The 18,911-nt window shown below is 44.6% G+C and overlaps 1 protein-coding gene across 1 annotated transcript in view; it reads right to left on the bottom strand.

The window, feature by feature from the left end:
- The window catches only part of TG (thyroglobulin), a 275,016-nt gene that overhangs the window by 202,993 nt on the left and 53,112 nt on the right, over positions 1–18,911 (bottom strand). Inside the window, exons 21-24 of the mRNA XM_055287302.1 lie at positions 16,696–16,845; positions 12,400–12,570; positions 6,728–6,838; positions 1,620–1,735 (exon numbers count right to left, since the gene is read on the bottom strand). Of these exons, the coding sequence (XP_055143277.1) occupies positions 1,620–1,735; positions 6,728–6,838; positions 12,400–12,570; positions 16,696–16,845 (548 nt within the window). The remainder of the gene's footprint in view (positions 1–1,619; positions 1,736–6,727; positions 6,839–12,399; positions 12,571–16,695; positions 16,846–18,911) is intronic.

Raw genomic sequence — 18,911 nt, 5'->3', positions numbered from 1 at the left:
TTAACCAGGTGTGGTGGCGTCTGCCTGTAATCCCAGCTACTCAGGAGGCTGAGGTGGGAGAATCGCCTGAACCCGGGAGGCGGAGGTTGCGGTGAGCCTAGATTGCACCATTGTACTCCAGCCTGGACAATAGAGTGAAACTCTATCTCATAAGAAAAAAAAAAGTTTGCCAGATGGAAACAAGAGAGGGCTGATTTTAAGCAGGGGAAACAGCAGACACAGGGACCCAGAATTTCATGGGTGTTTTCAGAACTAGGTTCAGTAATTCAGTAATTTTTGGACTGTCAGTTATGAGCAGGGAGTGATGGGAGAGGAGAGAGAGGCTGGAGCTGGCTATGAAAGACCTTACAGGCACTTAGTTTCTATCCAGGCAGTATCTAGAAGAACGTGCTTAAGCTTAGAGATGGTGAGGTCAGACTTCCAGAGATCTTGCAATTCTCGGCCCTTTCTGATCTCTCTTTCTGACTTATTTTCAGCAGTCTTGCTATGTGGATGAGGTAGGATAAATTGGTATGTTTTTTCCCAGTATTTTGCCTTCCCCCTCAAGGTTGCCAAATTTTGGGTTTTTCTGTGGGAATTTTTGGAGGACAGGGGCTACGGCAAGGCTGTTTGAAGGCAACAGCTCTTCTTGCTTTGCAGAAAGCCTTATCTCACTGAAGAGGCAATGGCCTGGGGAGAGGAGGAAGAGCCTTGGAGAGCAAAAAGAAGAGATTCCCGCAGACCTGAGAAGAGCTCGTGTTTATGCACCAGCACGTGTTTATGAACTGGGAAATTAGGAGACGGGAGACTCCTGCTTTTCACTGGAGGAGGACAGGGTCTAATTATCCTAATTTGATGGTACCACATGAAACTGACAATACTCTACAAGCTTTGACTCGCAGAACAGCAATGTTATGTGGTTCTAATATTTAACATTTTTCCTTTTTAAGCCACAATTATAGGTTTTTTTGTTTGTTTTCTGATGGAGTCTTCACTCTGCAGCCCAAGCTGGAGTGCAGTGGCACAATCTCAGCTCACTGTAACCTCCGCCTCCCGGGTTCAAGCGATTCTCCTGCCTCAGCCTCCCCAGTAGCTGGGATTACAGGTGTCCACCACCACACCTAGCTAATTATTTTGTATTTTTAGTAGAGACACGGTTTCTCCATGTTGGCCAGGCTGGTGTCGAACTCCTGACCTTAAGTGATCCACCCGCCTAGGCCTCCCAAAGTGCTGGGATTACAGATGTGAGCCACTGTGCCAGGCCAACCACAATTATGTTTTATTTCTACAATGGGAAGGCATGCTTGGGTTTGGGACCTCAAGGGGCAGTGATGTTTAGGGCCCCCTCACATCTTGCCCACACTGCCTGATGGGGCAGGTGGTTCTCTCCTGACTGACTCGTCAGGAATCCTCAAGGCTCAGGCAGATGCCCCTTACTCCATCTTCATCTTGGGTCTGTCTCTGGCCTATCACAGCTTCAATTTGCCAAAGTCCCATTGCTTTGAAGAAATGGAGGTAACAGAGGATCAGCTCTCGACCACCTTATTCCATCACCTGGCCAGCCTGCTGCCCATTCCTCAGAGCACATCTGATCCAGAGTGGATGAGGAGCAGAACCACCACATGGCTGCCCCACCTCACCTGGTCAGAAGTCATGCAGGCAACATTGTCACTTGTCCAAGCATAGAAATCACAGGAAATCTCTGGCTCCGTTGTGGACACAGTGAAGAAGCTGCAGGCCTCGTCCTCTGCGCAATCTGCAAGCACCATGGGACGGTTACTCACCTAGCTTTCCCGGGGGATGCTGAGGGCAGAACAGACACATCCCTCTGCCCCTGCCCCTGCCCCTGCCCCTGCCTCACATACCCAAACACACACACACACACACACACACACACAAATATGCAGATACACAAATACACATACCCCCCTTCAAATACACAAATATACACACACATGCATATACACCTCCAAACACACAAAAGACACACAAATATACACCTAAATACACACAGACACACACAAATATATACCCAAATAGGCACACAAACCCCCCCCACACAAATACATGGATACACAAATACACACACCCCTCCAAATACATACAAATATATACACACACATGCACACACACCTCTAAACACAAAAACACACACAAATATACACCTAAATACACACAGACACACACAAATATACACCCAAATATACACACAAAAACCCTACACACACAAATACACAAATACACATCCAAATACACACAAGCACACACACACACACAGCTCCAAACACAGATACAAATATACACCCAAATAAACACGTACCTCCAAATAAACACCCAAACACACACACAAATACACTCAAACACATGCACACAAATACACACAAATACACATTCAAATACATACAAATACACATTCAAATACACACACCTCCAAATACACACACACAAATATACACCCAAAAACACCTCCCAAATATACCCCCACAAGCACATATATAAGCACACATTTATTAAGTACATACCACGAACCTCATGCAGTGTTAAGTGTTTTCTGTGTATTGAATCATCGATCCCCCATCTTACAGTTAAGGAACTGAAGCACAGCTCCGTTCAGGCACTTACCGAGGTCACAAAGCTACCAAGTGGCAGAGCTAGGATTGAAATCTAAGTAGTCAGACTTCAGAACTTGTACAGTTACTAAGCTGTATCTGCCTAAATTAAACCTTTTTTACATTTTAATTGCTTCTATTCTATGAGGAGCCAAACCCAGGTATCCAATGAGATCACAACTTTGTTCAAGGCTATGTCCCATTTCCATCAGGAGCAGACAGCAGCCCTGAAGGGGATTGAATGATAGAATAGAATCCCCACTTCCTACAGTGAGTGCCCTCTCAAGATGACAGGAGGCCACGCGCTTAATGAGGGCAGGGACCACGGCTGCTTTTTGTGGACACTGTGTGATAGGCATGAAGCATTCAACTGTGTAATATTCATGCATAATGATGGCAATTAATGATTTATCAGGGATAGGAGGTTTTGGTAGAAAATGTAAATTAAGGAGAAAAAGCATACACTTACATATTTATCATTACAAAGCACTTTCACATATATTATTAATACTGATTTTTGCATTAGGTAAGAAGTAAATTTAGAGATGGGAACACCAAGACTAAAAATCAGCACAGTCTGTGGCTGATGGGAGCAAAGCAGTAACTTGAATACCTTTGCAATCCAATTCCTGAGCCCTTCCCACTGTATTTGCCCAGCTGAAAGGTGAGGGAAAGCCACTGGTATCTGGGATGGAGATGTCTTCCTTTTCTCTAACAAGACATCTCACAAACTGCAGCTCTACTGAGATGACATTCTTAGATGCAAAGGTGGTCTTCTGGGGGTTTTCATCATCTCCTGATTTTCATCTCAGCACTGTATGGCTGTAATGTCTTCACGAACTAGGCACTGAGAGGTCAATGATGTCATTTTACCCAGAAACTGTCTGGCTTATTCAGAGCACCTCCCCGCACCAAAAAAAGTAATTCTTTTTTCAAATATTTTTTTGATACAGGGTCTGGCTCTGTTGCCCAGGCTGGAGTGCATTAGCGCAATCTTGGCTCACTGCAACCTCTGCCTCCTGGACTCAAGCCATCTTCCTACCTTAGCCTCTCAAGTAGCTGGGATTACAGGTATGCACCACCACGCCTGGCTAATTTTTGTATTATTATTATTATTTTTATTATTTATTTTTTTTTTTGTAGAGATGCAGTTTCGCCATGTTGCCCAGGCTGGTCTCCATCCACCTGCCTCGACCTCCCAAAGTGATGGCATTACAAGCATGAGCTACCGCGCCCAGCTCCAAAGAAAATAATTCTTCCTGGTCCACTGGCTCATGGCTCTAAAGTTCTCCTGTCCCCTTAACGGCAAGCAGATCCCTGCTTCGGGCTCAGGGACAAATTCAGTCAAGAAAACAAAGTTGTGGGTCAGTGTTAGAAGGATGAGCACCCTAGACTCTGGTTGGTTAAATGCTGAACTAGAACCAGGATTCCTACCATGGCCCCAATCATAGCTTCCCCTCACGCCCCCAACAATCCACATTTCCCTCCTATTCTCCATCATGCTGTTTAGTTCTCTAGATGATGTGGTTTTCTTACCAGTCTCCCCTTTCCCCACCGACAATGATATCTACCCCTTCACTGACTCAGTGGCTTTATTTTCCTACCCCTTAAATGGCCCTTCGATCTACCGTAAAACCACCTTGATTTTTCGTTATGGGCTGAATTATGTTTCACACTCACAATTTGTATCATGTTCTCCTACCCCCAGCACCACAGAATGTGACTGCATTTGGAGTTAGGGTCTTGAAAGAGGTAATTAAGTGCATAATGAGATGATTAGAGTCGGCCCTAAGACAATAGGACTGGTGTCCTTATGAGAAATAAAGATTAAGATACAGACACATACATAGGGAAGACCAAGTGAAGTCACAGGGAGAAGTGAGTCACCTACACCCTTTCTTCTGAGAGGGGCCTCAGAAGAAACCAACCCTGCCAACACCTTGATCCTGGACTTCTGGCCTCCAGAATTATGAGAAAATCCATTTTGTTGTTTAAGTCCCCCAGTCTAGGGTATTTTGTCCCAGCAGCCCGAACAGACTAACACAGTACTGGATGCCTGGACCTCTACTCAACCTGCAACTACTGCTTGTCTTGGATTGCTCTGCTCTCGTTTGTCTGATAGGATGGCATCTTGCTGGACCACCTTGATGTGGCTCTCTTTTTCAAACTGTTGTCTGCTTCCTTTCAGTATATTTTAGACACTGAACTCAGTGGCCCAGTTGGCTAAACCATCTTTGGACACGAACAGATGGACGTGTTTTCCCTGCTTGCCTCACTCCCTAAGATTCTGCATCCTCTTTTGCTTCCCATACCACCAGTTTGCCCTTCTTTTTTTTTTTTTTTTTTTTTTTTTTTTTTTACGGAGTTTCACTCTTGTTGCCCAGGCTGGAGTGCAATGGCATGATCTTGGCTTACTGCAACCTCCGCCTCCCGGGTTCAAGCAATTCTCCTGCCTCAGCCTCCTGAGTAGTGGGGATTACAGGCACCCGCCACCACACCCGGCTAATTTTTTGTACTTTTAGTAGAGACGGGGTTTCACCATGTTGGCCAGGCTAGTCACAAACTCCTGACCCCAGGTGATCCAACCGCCTCAGCCTCCAAAGTGCTGGGATTACAGGCATGAGCTACCGCGCCCTTCCTGCCCTTCTAACTTAAGCTGTGTCACAGTGTGTGCACACATGAGCAGGTATATGACAGTCCTTGTTGAGACAAATAACTGCCAAAGCTGTCCCTCAAGTCTGCTGTCCTCGTGCTGGTTCCTCACATCTACTTGTTTGACCACTTGGTTCTGTACCTCCATTCCTGTCAATATCTCTCATTCTACAAACATTTTCTTCAGCTTCTACTTCATGCCTTGCACTGTGTTTGTGAAACAAACTACAGTGTGCTCACCATAACCAAAGCTGATATCCAAAACAGATTCAAACTCAGTGTTAATTACTTAGTAACTACATTACATGTGGGTACTGAGGGAGGCATAATGCAGTGGTTAAAATGGCAACAATAGACACTGGGGACCCCGGGTGCGGTGGCTCACGCTTGTAATCCCAGGACTTTGGGAGGCCGAGGCGGGCAGATCACGAGGTCAGGAGATCGAGACCACGGTGAAACCCCGTCTCTACTAAAAATACAAAAAATTAGCCAGGTGTGGTGGCGGGTGCCTGTAGTCCCAGCTACTTGGAGAGGCTGAGGCAGGAGAATGGCTTGAACCCGGGAGGCAGAGCTTGCAGTGAGCCGAGATCGCACCACTGCACTCCAGCCTGGGTGACAGAGCGAGACTCCATCTCAAAAAAAAAAAAAAAAAAAAATGGACACTGGGGACTACTGGGGGGAATACAGGGAGGAGGACAGGGTTGTAAAAGTAACTACTGTGACTACGCTCACTACCTGGGTGATGGACTCAATTGTACCCCAAACCTCAGCAGCATACCACATACCCATATAACAAACCTGCACATGCACCTCCTAAAGCTAAAATCAAAGATGAGATTATTTTTTAATATTTTTTATTTCAATAGCTTTTAGGATACAAGTGGTTTTGAGTTACATGGATGAATTGTATAGTGGTGAAGTCTGAGATTTTAGTGCACGCCAAAGATAAAATAATTTAGAACAAAAAAAGGCTGCAGGCTTTGACGTTGTTACTTTGGGTTTGAATTTAAGCCCTGACCCTTTCTGGTTCTGTGCCATTGAGTAAGTCACTTACACTCTTAAAGCTTTATTTTTCTCTTCTGTAACTCAGGATAGCAATGGCCACTTTATGTGTGGCTTTGGGATTGTGAGATAATCCTTGTAAACATCCATGCATGCAGCCTTTATTATCACCTCTCTGGTCCCACTGTTAAAATGGGGAGATATAGATCCTGACCTGGACACATAGATCTATGCCAAACTAATTTTGTTCATTTCTACTCCTTAACATGTGCCATGTGGATAGCATACAGTAGATACACTATCAACTCTGCAATTAAGTTATGAATTGAATATACATTCTGGAAATTAATTCATTTATAGTGTTTTTGATAAAGTATGTTTTTAAATTATAGTTTTAATGGCTTGATTTGGTTTGTCTTGACAACTCTCAGCAGAGCTTATTTCCACACCTTCTTCTGAGTGTACATCTCCCCACCACTCCTCACCTGTCAAGCACTGCATCATGGGGAACTCAGAATCAGGAACTTTGGATCTGACAGGAGCATTGGCGTTGAAGATCACCTTTGATTCTGGAGCCTTCTCAAACTTCTGCATCACTGAAAATAAAGCAGATTTAGTAAATCTGACTCAGAAGGGTGTAGGGCATCTGCAGAGGAGCCATAAAGACTGTTAGGTCAAGAAGTCAATACCCATTCGTAGCTCTTGGTAACACAAATGTCCCAGGTAAAGCAATTCCTTTGTAAGGTAGCTCCAACATACTGCTCCATATCTAAAACTGAGAGTTACAACTTACCGGCTCTCCCTGCTTCTACCTTACTGTCATGAAGTGAGGTGGAAATTTAATGTTAGTCCATACAACTATTTTCTTCTCATTAACATTGATAATATAAACTTACATTTCTCTGTCCCTATCCTTCAGTGCTAATTACATCATATAATTATTTTACTGGCATTTTCTTTCTGTAAAACAACTTGAATTCTTTCCAAAATGAGGTAAGTTATTTTTTAAAAGACATGTGCATATGTATTTAGGTAAATTTGAAGACATGTCATGTGGCTCAGGCATTTTTAAGATTGTTTAAGTGATTTATTAGCATCTGTTTTCCTAGCTATCATCAACACACTTGAGTTCCATTTGATAGGAATAACATAGTCACAGGCTCATAAAACGAGACAAATGAGGAGGAAGAAATATAATTTCTCAGGGCTGTGAGAGTTGGAACTTTTTCTTCACCAAGCAAAAAAGAAAGCATGGAGGCTGACTCTCAAGGAATGAGATTCACCTTCCAAGCCACAAATTCCCAAGAGTGTCAATATCTTGCAGTCTTATAGGTAACTGTCAAAAAGAAAGACTTCTGTACAGCCTCAAAGGCACATGAGTATCGGTTTTTTGCAAACATAATTATAAACATATATATATAAGCACTAATTATGTACATCCATTGTTTTATTAAAAAAGACTTTATATCTAGATTGGTTTTCATCAAGTCAATAAATTCAAAGCCATCCAAAGTGATCTTTTCTCAGCTTTCATAATAAGTGCAGAAAAAAAAATGTTTATTCCTTTTGGGATTGGGTTGAGAGAAGTGAGCATTAATGACATGCTCAGCCAGGCGCGGTGACTCAGTCCTGTGATCCCAGCATGCTCTAAGCCTTCAAAAGTGTTGATAAAGAATTCTGATTTTACAAACTGGCCCATCCATGTTAATTGCTGAAGTTGCCAATTTCATGTGCTCTGCCCACACAAAGCCCTTCCTCTCTCATTTCTTTTTATATTTTTATACTCCTTAGTAGCTCATTTGTAGAGACTGCAAGCTCCAGTCCAGCAAATGCCATGTTATATTCATCACAGTGTCCCTAAGTCTTGATTGGTACAGACCAGATGCTCAAAATATTCTAGGAGACTAAATAAAATTTGAAAGGTCTTTCAGTTTCTAATTAAATTCTGCCAAAAATACAGCAAATTTAGCACTTCAGTTAGAGAATCTGCTGGTTTTCAGAAAAGGGACACCTTGGTGATAGAGATCTTCACATTTCAGCATTCTGTGAAGAAGCTCATGGCCAAGCAGAACAGAAACAATCCATGAACCAATTTGCCAATGAATTATGCCAATGGAGTCACTTTGCAGATTTGTACATTCTGTTGGTATAATTTCCCATTTATCCAATTTATACTTAACGGCTATTTACAAATGTCTTAAGGAAAGCATAAAAGGTTGACATTAAAGCACAGTATACATTAATATTTCATCATTTCATCTTTTTTTGCATAGTTTATTGTGGCTACTTAGGTTCCCATCTCCTTCCAGGGCAAAGGCAATATTCTGATCATATTTGAACCCTCACTAGCCAGGACAGTAACAGAGAGACTACTTTCATGTATATTGAATGGATGGAGGGAGGGAGGGAGGGAGAATATGAGGAAAGGAGGGATAGGCAAATGAATGACTAACAACATCATCACAACACCAGGAAACCAGAAGATAACATTATGATGGCACAATTCCAACGTGCACACACATATGCACACACAACATGCATACACATATTGGAACATACCTCTGTTCAGGCACTTGATGTGGTATATGAAATCTTCAGCATAGGTTGACGAAGATGAGAATTAGGAAAATGAACCTAAAGTTGAAGGGAAGATGAACTGGAAATATTTCCAGTGAGCAAGGTGGAAATATTTTTACTAACTCTGCAAGTAAACAAAGGAAACAGAAGATCAAAGGGAGTGCCAGGAAGCTGCAGCAGGAGAGATTTCAGAGAGAGAGGCAGCAGGCAGTCAGGGAGAGGCACCAACTCGGGAGTGAGCCGTCAGCTCGAGTCCTGATGCCACCACCAGCTCTGTGTCCGTGGACACCTTGCAACCTCTGAGAGTTTCAGTTTTCTGGTTGTGAGGACTAAATAATATAGCATGGAATGGTATATGGTATATGGTATATGGTATATGGTAACCACTCAGTAAGTGCTAAGTCCCTCTGTCCCCTGCAGAACACCTTGCCTAAGTCTCAGGGCTTGTAAAATTGACCACAGGAATTGAGGTGGTGGAAGAATCTCCTTCCCTGAAGACCTTTAGGAAATAGTTTCAAAGAATCCCAGACAACTAGAGAAATTTGTTCATTCTGTCAAAGAGTACCTATGGCCCTGGAATAGAACAAGAAATAAGACACAATTCTAGCCCCAAAGGAACATATGGTCTAATGAGGTTAGACCCCAGAGGGGAGGCTGGGATACTGCGAATGGTGCTTTATCCCAAGAACAATGAAGAACCACGGAAGAGTTTGAAGGGGCATTGCATAAGCAAAATCTCCTTTTAAATAACAGCTCTAGAAGCATCATAGAAAAACTGTTGGACTGAAGCAAGAAGATGAGTTAGGCGGGTATGGCAGTACCACGTAGGTAACAGCAGAGGCCTGAACAAAGGAAGTGGCAAGAGGGCTGAGGAAGGAGCAAATTCCTCTCAGGTAGGTACCTGTCTGGGGAGGTATAAGTCCCTTGCTTAAGGACCTAGCCTCAAGGACAAAAGCCTTAAACATTTTACTCCCAAAGAGAAAGTTCCTCTCAAAGGCAATTCTGAGAAGAGATGTGTTGACATCCCAGTGAGGGCCCAGCTTAGTGGCATAGAAATCCCCAGGCATATCCAGAAAGGGAAACTTAAGCTCAGAGCTTTGCATAAGAAGCCAAAGATGCTGAAGCTCTATCTGGAGGCTATTCAGAAGCCAGCGCCTCAGGGAGGCATCATCAAAGTTGTCAAAGCTCAGCTGTGACTCGTGAGCACTTTTGGTGCCACTGATTAAACTGTTCTTTCTCCTCTGAACTCTGGGCAGAATACACCACGAAATGCCCTACAAACTGCGTAAGACAATCCTCAAGGCCAAGCCATTGACAGAGATGCAAAGAGAGCTCAGAGCACATAAGACGATAATCCCAGGACTGACGGTGATCACCAGGGCCTCAGGGCAAGTTGTATCCTCTAAGGACACAGTCTCCTTCATTTGTGAAGCATCTGGCTAACTGATCTCTCAAAGCACTTTCCTGCTGTACTTCCCCTGTTTTTTCTGCCCAAGAGGGATGTTGGGAAAAAAATAAGACTTTCATTGGATTTGCAATTTATTCCAGAATACACACACATACACACACAAACACACACTCCTTAGGACTTGTTAGCTCTTCACTAGAGAAGGGAAATGATTGCTCTGAGAATTAGAAAATGAAAATTTCTCACTTGGATTTTCACTAATGTTTTATCCCATGAGCTGTACCAGCTTCCCTGGAGGACAGGTAGGCTATGCATGCATATGTGTGTGCATGTGAGGATATGTTTATTGAGGAAGCAGGTAAATCTAGGTGGAAACAGATAGGTGGAATGAAGAATACAAAGGTTTGGTAGTTTGACATACAGCAATTCAAATTCTAGGTATATTCTGTCCTAACTATGGAACCAAGAGAAGCGCTTAAACATTCTTTGCCTCAGTTTCCTCAGCTAAAGTATTGGCAATAATACTACCTTTTAGGACTACCATGGATTCAAATTTGATAAACACATAAGATACCTGGCACACAGTAAGCCCATGTATGTTAGGCCCTCTCCTTCCACAGAAATACTAAGAGACTGGCTTGCTTGGGCTTGTCAAGTGTGCAAAGGTTAGCCACAAGACCTCAAGCAGAGGCAGGTGGCTCCAGGGAAAGGTGGAACAGGGTCGTAAAGATTGAGAAGATATCAGGATTAAGGGACCTTGCAGACTGTTTCGGCCTCCCTCCAAGTTTAACAGATGGGGAAACAGGGCAAATACTGTTTCTGAGCCTTCTTATTCTGAGACATTTATTACCGCTGGTAGGTATGCCATTGCTAAGGCACTCAACACTCTTACAACGGTGGAAACTGATGTCTCCATTTTACAGACGGAGAAACTGCAGAGGGTGAGTGACTTGCCTAAGACTACACAGCCAGTAAAGGCACCATTGGGATTAAACTACTTCTGATCCCACAGGACTTACTCTTCTCTTCTGTTCCTCTGGTTCCCATCACACTATATATTGTAGCATATCTGATGGTTCACCTGGGACTTTCCCATCCAGTATCTCACTGAGGAACTGTACGTGGTACAGGGTAGAGCTCAATACATATTTGTTGACATTATAGGTTGATGTTGATTCTCAGGAAATAGACTGAAAGCCACTGGGGAGACTGAGGATCAGAGGGATTGAGCAACTTGCTCTAGATCACCCAGCAATTAAGATATGGAACAAGGCCCGGCACACAAGTCTTCTACAACAGAAGTCCCCAACCCCTGGGCCATAGACTGGTACCAGCCCATGGCCTGTTAGGAACTGGGCCACGCAGCAGGAGGTGAGCATTGGGAGAGTAAGCATTACTGCCTGAGCTCCGCCTCCTGTCAGATCAGTGGCAGCATTAGATTCTTACATGAGTACAAACCCTATTGTGAACTGCGAATGTGAGGGATCTAGGTTGCACGCTCCTTTGAGAATCTAACGCCTGATGATCTGCCACTGTCTCCCATCACCTCCAAATGGGACCATCTAGTTGCAGGGAAAAAAGCTCAGGGCTCCCACTGATTCTATATTATGGTGAGTTGTATAATTATTTCATTATATATTACAATGCAATAATAATAGAAATAAAATACACAATAGATGTAATGTGTTTGAATCACCCTGAAACCATCCCCACCCTGCCACCCCTGGTCTGTGGAAAAATTGTCTTCCATGAAACTGATCTTGATGCTAAAAAGGTTGGGGACTGCTGCTCTACAACGTCCTACTGAGGAAGAAATGCTGACTAGATTAGTGAAGGCAAGCTGCCTAGAAGAATGAAGGCCTCCACAGATATTTTAATATAAAAATTCATCTCTTGTGCATGCTGAAGTACTTAGAAGTAAGGGTTCCTGATATCTGGAATTTACATACCAAATGATTCGAAAAAAGAGAGAGTGAAATGTTAACAATTTTTGGATCTACGTGATGGGTATTTGTTCATTTTACGGTTCTTCCAACTTCTACACAGATTAAAATTTTTCAAAACAAAAAGTTGGAGACAAATGCACCTCCACCTTCTCTCCCTTTCTAAAAAGCCCTTGAGACTACTCCCCAGTCCCCAGGAACCATGACTGATTTCACCCCCAGCACCTACTCAAACACTGTGAGTCCTCAAGTGGGGCCTCTGTTTCCCACCATGGCAGCCTCCGCCCCTCGCCGTCCACACAGAAGGCCTTCCCACTGCCCCCGTCCTTCTGGCTGGCTCGATACTGGCCATTCTGGTCACATTGCAGGCCTGCTTCATTCCTCTGACAGTCAGTGACACCTAGAACCAATAGATTGACATAGTCATCAATCATGGGCCTCTGGAATCCCCCGACTCCTACTCCCAGGCTCTTGGTCATTGACAAGGTGTCCAAGTCACACATCTAACTCAGACGTTCCAGCTTAAAACTCTTCAGTGTCCCCAGTGTTCTGATCAATAAGGCCCCTGTGATTTGGCCACCACCCACCCTAAGTTCTGCAAACACAGCCCATGCTTCACACACCACCTGCTTCATTCTATGCCCTGAATACACCAATCTCTCTGACACCATTTGCTCCAGCACAGGCTTTGCTCATCTGGGCCCTCTTCTGGCCCACAGCTCCCCCAATCTTTGCTGTGCAAACTCTCCACCACTCACTTGTTTTCATCCCAATTCTCATTGTCTCAGGAAAGCCTTCCTACTATGGTCTAAATCTGTGGGTGCCACCTGCCAAAATTCACACGTGGAAACCCAGTGCCCAGTGTGACGGTATTAGCAGGTGGTGCCTTTGGGAGGTGACTAGATCATGAGAGTGGAACACTCATGAATGACATTTGTACCCTTTAAAAGAGGCCCAAGGGGGCTTATTTGTTCCTTCCAGCATGTGAGGGCACAGTGAGAAGGTGCCATCTGTGATACCTTTATCAGACACCAAATCTGCTGACACCTTGATCTTGGACTTCCCCGCCTCCAGAACTGTGAGAAATAAATTTCTGCTGTTTATTAGCCACCCAGTTTATGGTATTTTCTTATAGCAGCCCAGATGGACTAAGACATCTCTGGACATCCCAGCCCAGTCAGGCCCAAATGTTACACACTATCCCAGAGACCCACATCTCTCCTTCACAGCAGGGCACACTGTTACAATTCCCATTTTTCTGTATGAATGAACGATTGATGACTGCCTGCCTCCCACTCGATAGATGTTCCAGAAAGGCACAGACCAGGTATGGTTTTGCTCATTATTGTATCCAAATGCCTTGCTCAGTGTCTGACCCACAAAACAAGCTTCCTCCCAAAATCAATACATGCTAGTCAAATCCATGGATGAATACCTCTATATCCATGTTCAAGCTGTTTCTTCTTCCTAGAAGGCCTTTCTCCACCGGGCCCCCTAGCTAATGTCCCCTTGTCCTTCAAGACCTCTCACAATACTGCTATAACAGTATCTAACATGTACCTCCATTATACTATTCATTACATCACATGGATATGCTCACATGTTTTTTTCCCTGTCAGACTCTAAACTCCTTGAGGACAAGGACTTTATCATTACTTGTTTTATTTAATATATATCCCTATACACTTGGCAGAAAGCAGGTACTCAATACATTTTGAATGAATGATATTAAAAGGGAATGCCTTCATTTGGTTCTCCAGGTCTGGGAAATAGGTGAAAGATAGTATTTTATGGCAGCCCAGAGATTTCATAACATCTGAGTTTCTATATTTCCAGACTATTGGTTATGTGATTCACCATTGATTAATAAGAGCTTTTTTGTGGGAGGTTACAAAGGCTATTTTTAAATAGAATACTTTGCATGTCATGCATGCTAAATATGAGTTAATACATCAATAAACAAACAAACAAGTAAATGAAGAGCTACTTCTGCTGAAGAGTTATCAGCAGAACCTCAAACATGGTCCAGTGAACCAGCTAAGTTACAAAATACAGGAGAAAAGTATAAGTAAGATCCATAACAGAGACCTGAACTATATAGAGGAGTTGGGATTCTAAAAAGCTAACCTAACACCAAAAGGAAATCAAAGAAATATTGTAATCTGGCATTATTTAAAACTTGGCAGACTCTTCTGCCCTGTGCTTCTCTTCAGTACAATTCCATCTAAGAACACAGGCCTGGTAATTCAATGCGAGTTAATGAGTCATAGAGAAGTTTCTTAGGTGTAAATAGATCCTTAGCACAGACTCCAACCTGGATCCTAGAGAACCATTAACTAAAATCTGTTTCACTGCTCAGGGAAGATGTTTGGGAGAATGACAATGATTCAATACAGCTCTCTACTACTGCATGAAAATGCAATCAATGCTCACCCCCAAAATGGGTAGGGAATAAATGCTTATTGTTTATGCTAAACATTTTGATTCCACTTTGCTACTGACGGATTGTTTATGTCCCTCCCCTACCAAACTTATATATGGAAGCTCTAATCCCCAGTGTGATGGTATTTGGAGGTGAGGCCTTTGGAAAGTAACTAGGTTTAGCTGAGGCCATGAGGGTGCAGCCCCCATGATGTGGTTAATGCCCTTATTAGAAAGAGAAGGATAGGAGATTTTTCTCTTTCTCTGTGTATGTACTAAGCAAAGGCTACGTGAGGACATAAACAGGAAGACAGCCTTCAACAAGAACCCAATCATATGGGCACCCTGACCTCAGACTTCCAGCCTGTAGAACTGTGTGAAATAAATGTGTTGTTTAGGCAACCCAGTATGTGGTAATTTGCAATAGCAGCCTGACCTAAGACACCCTTTATTACCACCCTGTGAGTGAGTTATCATTGGCTCCATCCGATACATGAGGGAGCTGACGTTCAGAAGAGGAAGGTAGCTTGGCCTAGGTCACAGTGCCAGTAAGAAAGCAGAGTGGTGATCAAACCTGGTCTGGCTGGTGCAAGCCTCAACCTGTGTCCTCTATTCCCTGCCATTTCTGTTATATCCCCTCCGTAAACAAGGCTCAGCACACTACATTAACCTTCTTTTAAGAAAGTGCTTCTCTGGCCTGGCGTGGTGGCTCACGCTTGTAATCCCAGCACTTTGGGAGGCCGAGGCGGGCAGATCACGAGGTCAGGAGATCGAGACCACGGTGAAACCCCGTCTCTACTAAAAATACAAAAAATTAGCCGGGCGTGGTGGCGGGCGCCTGTAGTCCCAGCTACTCGGAGAGGCTGAGGCAGGAGAATGGCGTGAACCCGGGAGGCGGAGCTTGCAGTGAGCCGAGATTGCGCCACTGCACTCCAGCCTGGGCGATACAGCGAGACTCCATCTCAAAAAAAAAAAAAAAAAAAAAAAAAAGAAAGTGCTTCTCTGGTATTTTGATAGCACTTCAAGTCATCTCACACTACAAGTACCCAAGTGACTGTGTACAAACTGAGGGTGATGCCCAGATGTCAAGGACACTCTATTTTCCCAGTGAAGAGTTTATTCTCCAGGAAGAATGCTAGACTCTCAGCCTATAAAATTCCTTTTACTTTTATTTTATTGGAATTACTGTTCTATTATTACTGCTTTCCTGACCAGGAAACTGCCCTGAGCAAAGAAAGTATCTTGATCTTTTCTGATGACTTGTTTTAAAAATTCTAGAAATTATTTAGATTGTAAGCACAACAGTTTCCTTCACATTGACACAGTTTCAGACTAACAAGAAGAGATGCACAACAAGGCAAGTTATGGGTCCTTGCTAGGAAAAAAAAACCCAACAATACCCAGGGGACTATTAAGTAAGTAGGTCGAGTGAAATCACGTGACATATGGGAAGGCCACACGTACATACAGTCCTGGCAAATTCACGCAGCAGAAAAGGAAGATGAGCTACATAGCAGTAATGACTATAGGTGGAAAATATCTCCCACTTTTCAATCTGATAAGGTTGACTTACAAAAATCAGAAGTTTCAGAATCAGATAAAACCAAGATCAAAGACCAGTTACATCATTCATTAGCTGAGTGACTTTGACTAACTTTCTTTTCTTGGAGTCTTAGCTTTCTTACCTGTAAAAGTTGGGCTACTAATATTAGAAGAGGTATTGGGAGCATTGAATGAGGCAACACAGGTAAAATGCCTGGCCCAGAGCCTGGCAGTGAATAAGTATTCAAAGATGGCGGCCCCTTTGATTATTATGTTGTGTACCCAATAGTTCTCACAGGTAGGCAATTTTGCTCTCCCTGCCATTTCCACCCAAGAGACATTTGGCAATGTCTGGAGACATGTTTGGCTGTCACAACTTAGGGAGGGGTGATACTGGCATCTGAGAGCTACTGATGCTACTAAATATCCTACCAAGCACAGGCCAACCCTGCACAAAGAATTATCTGTCCCAAAATGTCAATAGTGCAGAGATTGGGAAACCCTGCTGTGTTCCATTTCATTGTGGGGCTTCTCTTTCAAAGAAGCACCCCACAGAACTTACAGTGAGTCTGGCTGAAAGCTCCAACAGAAATGGTCATTCTGCCCACAGGACATGGGACACAGGCCAAGCTCCCTGCCTGTTCTTGGTAGAATCCAACAGGGCAAGGAATGCATTCCTCATCTTGGGAATAGCTTCCTTCAGGACACTTAACTAGAAAAAAACAAACAGAGAAATGATGTTAAAAATCAAGACACATGCTTCACAGTTACAATCCCAGAACACACAGGGTAAAGAAAACCTTCAAACCAGTTCAAGAGCTCATTCATTTAACAAATGTCCACTGAGAACCTACTGTGTGTCAGACTCTAAGAAGCAGGGAAGCAGCTGTGAAGAAGTCAGGTGAGCTTCTTGCTGTCCAGGAAGTGACATGCTTGTAGAAGATGAGAGGGTCAGACAGGGATTTCAAACATAGGTAAAATAAAGAGAGGGGTTGTTTTACTTTGTTTCTTGGTTCAGAGTTGTGTTCTTGAGAGTTTGCCAAATAACTTCCAGAAGAAGTGAGCTTTTACCCAGTAAAAGGTGGAAGCTAAAATCCCACCCACTACTGGCAGCACTTAGTCAATCACCCTGTTACGTACATTAATACATTACTCCCATGGAAAGTCTATTTTATCCCCATTTCACAGTTGAGAAAGCTGAGCCTCAGACATCCATGCATGACTTCCTCATATGCTTTTCAGCAAAGGGCAGTAGGAAATTAAAATTACAGAATATGCCAAGCACAGTGCAGATATTTTAATCTATTTTTCTTGCAACCCTATGAGGAAGTTATCATCTCCATATAAGACTAGAGAGAACTGAGGTTCAAGGTTAAGTTTGGCCAAGCAGTGGGGTGTCAGAGGTGAGATTTGAGCCCCGTTCATTCATCTCCAAACCAAAGTCTTTGTTCCTTCCACCAATCCATCCACTTCCCTCTGGCAGAGAAGTCAGTACCAATGAGTGGGACGTGCTGATATGGAGCCATTGTTGATTTAGCAACTACTATCTCTGGTCTGCGTGTGTAGTTGGCATTTCTGAGTAAATTAGAAACTCGAGCCACATCTTGGAAACTGAACGCTGTGTTTTTTGGTCTGTCCAGAGCAATTAATATCCTCCCTCCGAGAGTGGAGTTTCATTACTTCTATGAGTCAAGTTGGTGATGATTATCTCTAGCATTTCAACCCCAGAACTGTGGCCTTTTTTCACGTGGCCTCCAAATTCACCGCTGAAGGAAAACAAAAGCCTTTCAGCCAGCCTGCATTGCCCAGCCTCCAAAAGCCTAGGTGCGGGCAACTAGCAGAAATGAGAGAGCTAGAACTTAACTTCCGCTGTAAACCCCACAGGTCCCAGACTCTTGTCTGTGCTCAGGGAATGCACACGCTGTTTCCTCCCACCGGTTCTCTCCGTCTCTGACGTCAAGTCTTTTCCACCCAAAAGAGCACGTTTCTAAGTCAGAATGAGACCACGGCTGCCTTACTGTCAACCTTCCCTAGGGAGAAGGGGCTCTCTCAAGACCATTGGGTCCACTGCCACCAATAGGTGCTGACCCTCAGTTAAATCCCTCGAAATTGAGAGGTGACAGCATGCTGGCAGTCCTCACAGCCCTCGGTCGCTCTCTGTGCCTCCTCTGCCTGGGCTCCCACTTTGGCGGCACTTGAGGAGCCCTTCAGCCCACCACTGCACTGTGGGAGACACTTTCTGGGCTGGCCAAGGCCAGAGCCGGCTCCCTCAGCTTGCAGGGAGGTGTGGAGGGAGAGGCGCGAGCGGGAACCGGGGCTGCCTGCGGCGCTTGCGGGCCGGCTGGAGTTCCGGGTGGGCGTGGGCTTGGCGGGCCCTGCACTCGGAGCAGCCGGCCAGCCCTGCCGGCCCCGGGCAATAAGGGACTTAGCACCCAGGCCGGCGGCTGCGGAGGGTGTACTGGGTCCCCCAGCAGTACCAACCCACCGGCACTGCGCTGGATTTCTCACCGGACCTTAGCTGCCTTCCCGCGGGGCAGGGCTCGGGACCTGCGGCCCGCCATGCCTGAGCCTCCCACCCCCTCCATGGGCTCCTGTGCGGCCCGAGCCTCCCCGACAAGCCCCACTCCCTGCTCCACAGCGCCCAGTCCCATCAACCACCCAAGGGCTGAGGAGTGCGAGCGCACGGCGCGGGACTGGCGGGCAGCTCCACCTGCAGCCCTGGTGCAGGATCCACTGGGTGAGGCCAGCTGGGCTCCCGAGTCCGGTGGGGATGTGGAG

Source organism: Symphalangus syndactylus, chromosome 7 (genome assembly GCF_028878055.3).
Source record: "Symphalangus syndactylus isolate Jambi chromosome 7, NHGRI_mSymSyn1-v2.1_pri, whole genome shotgun sequence".
NCBI lineage: Eukaryota > Metazoa > Chordata > Mammalia > Primates > Hylobatidae > Symphalangus > Symphalangus syndactylus.
The sequence above is the reverse complement of the archived record's forward strand: the minus strand, read 5'-3'. Positions and strand labels throughout refer to the sequence as shown.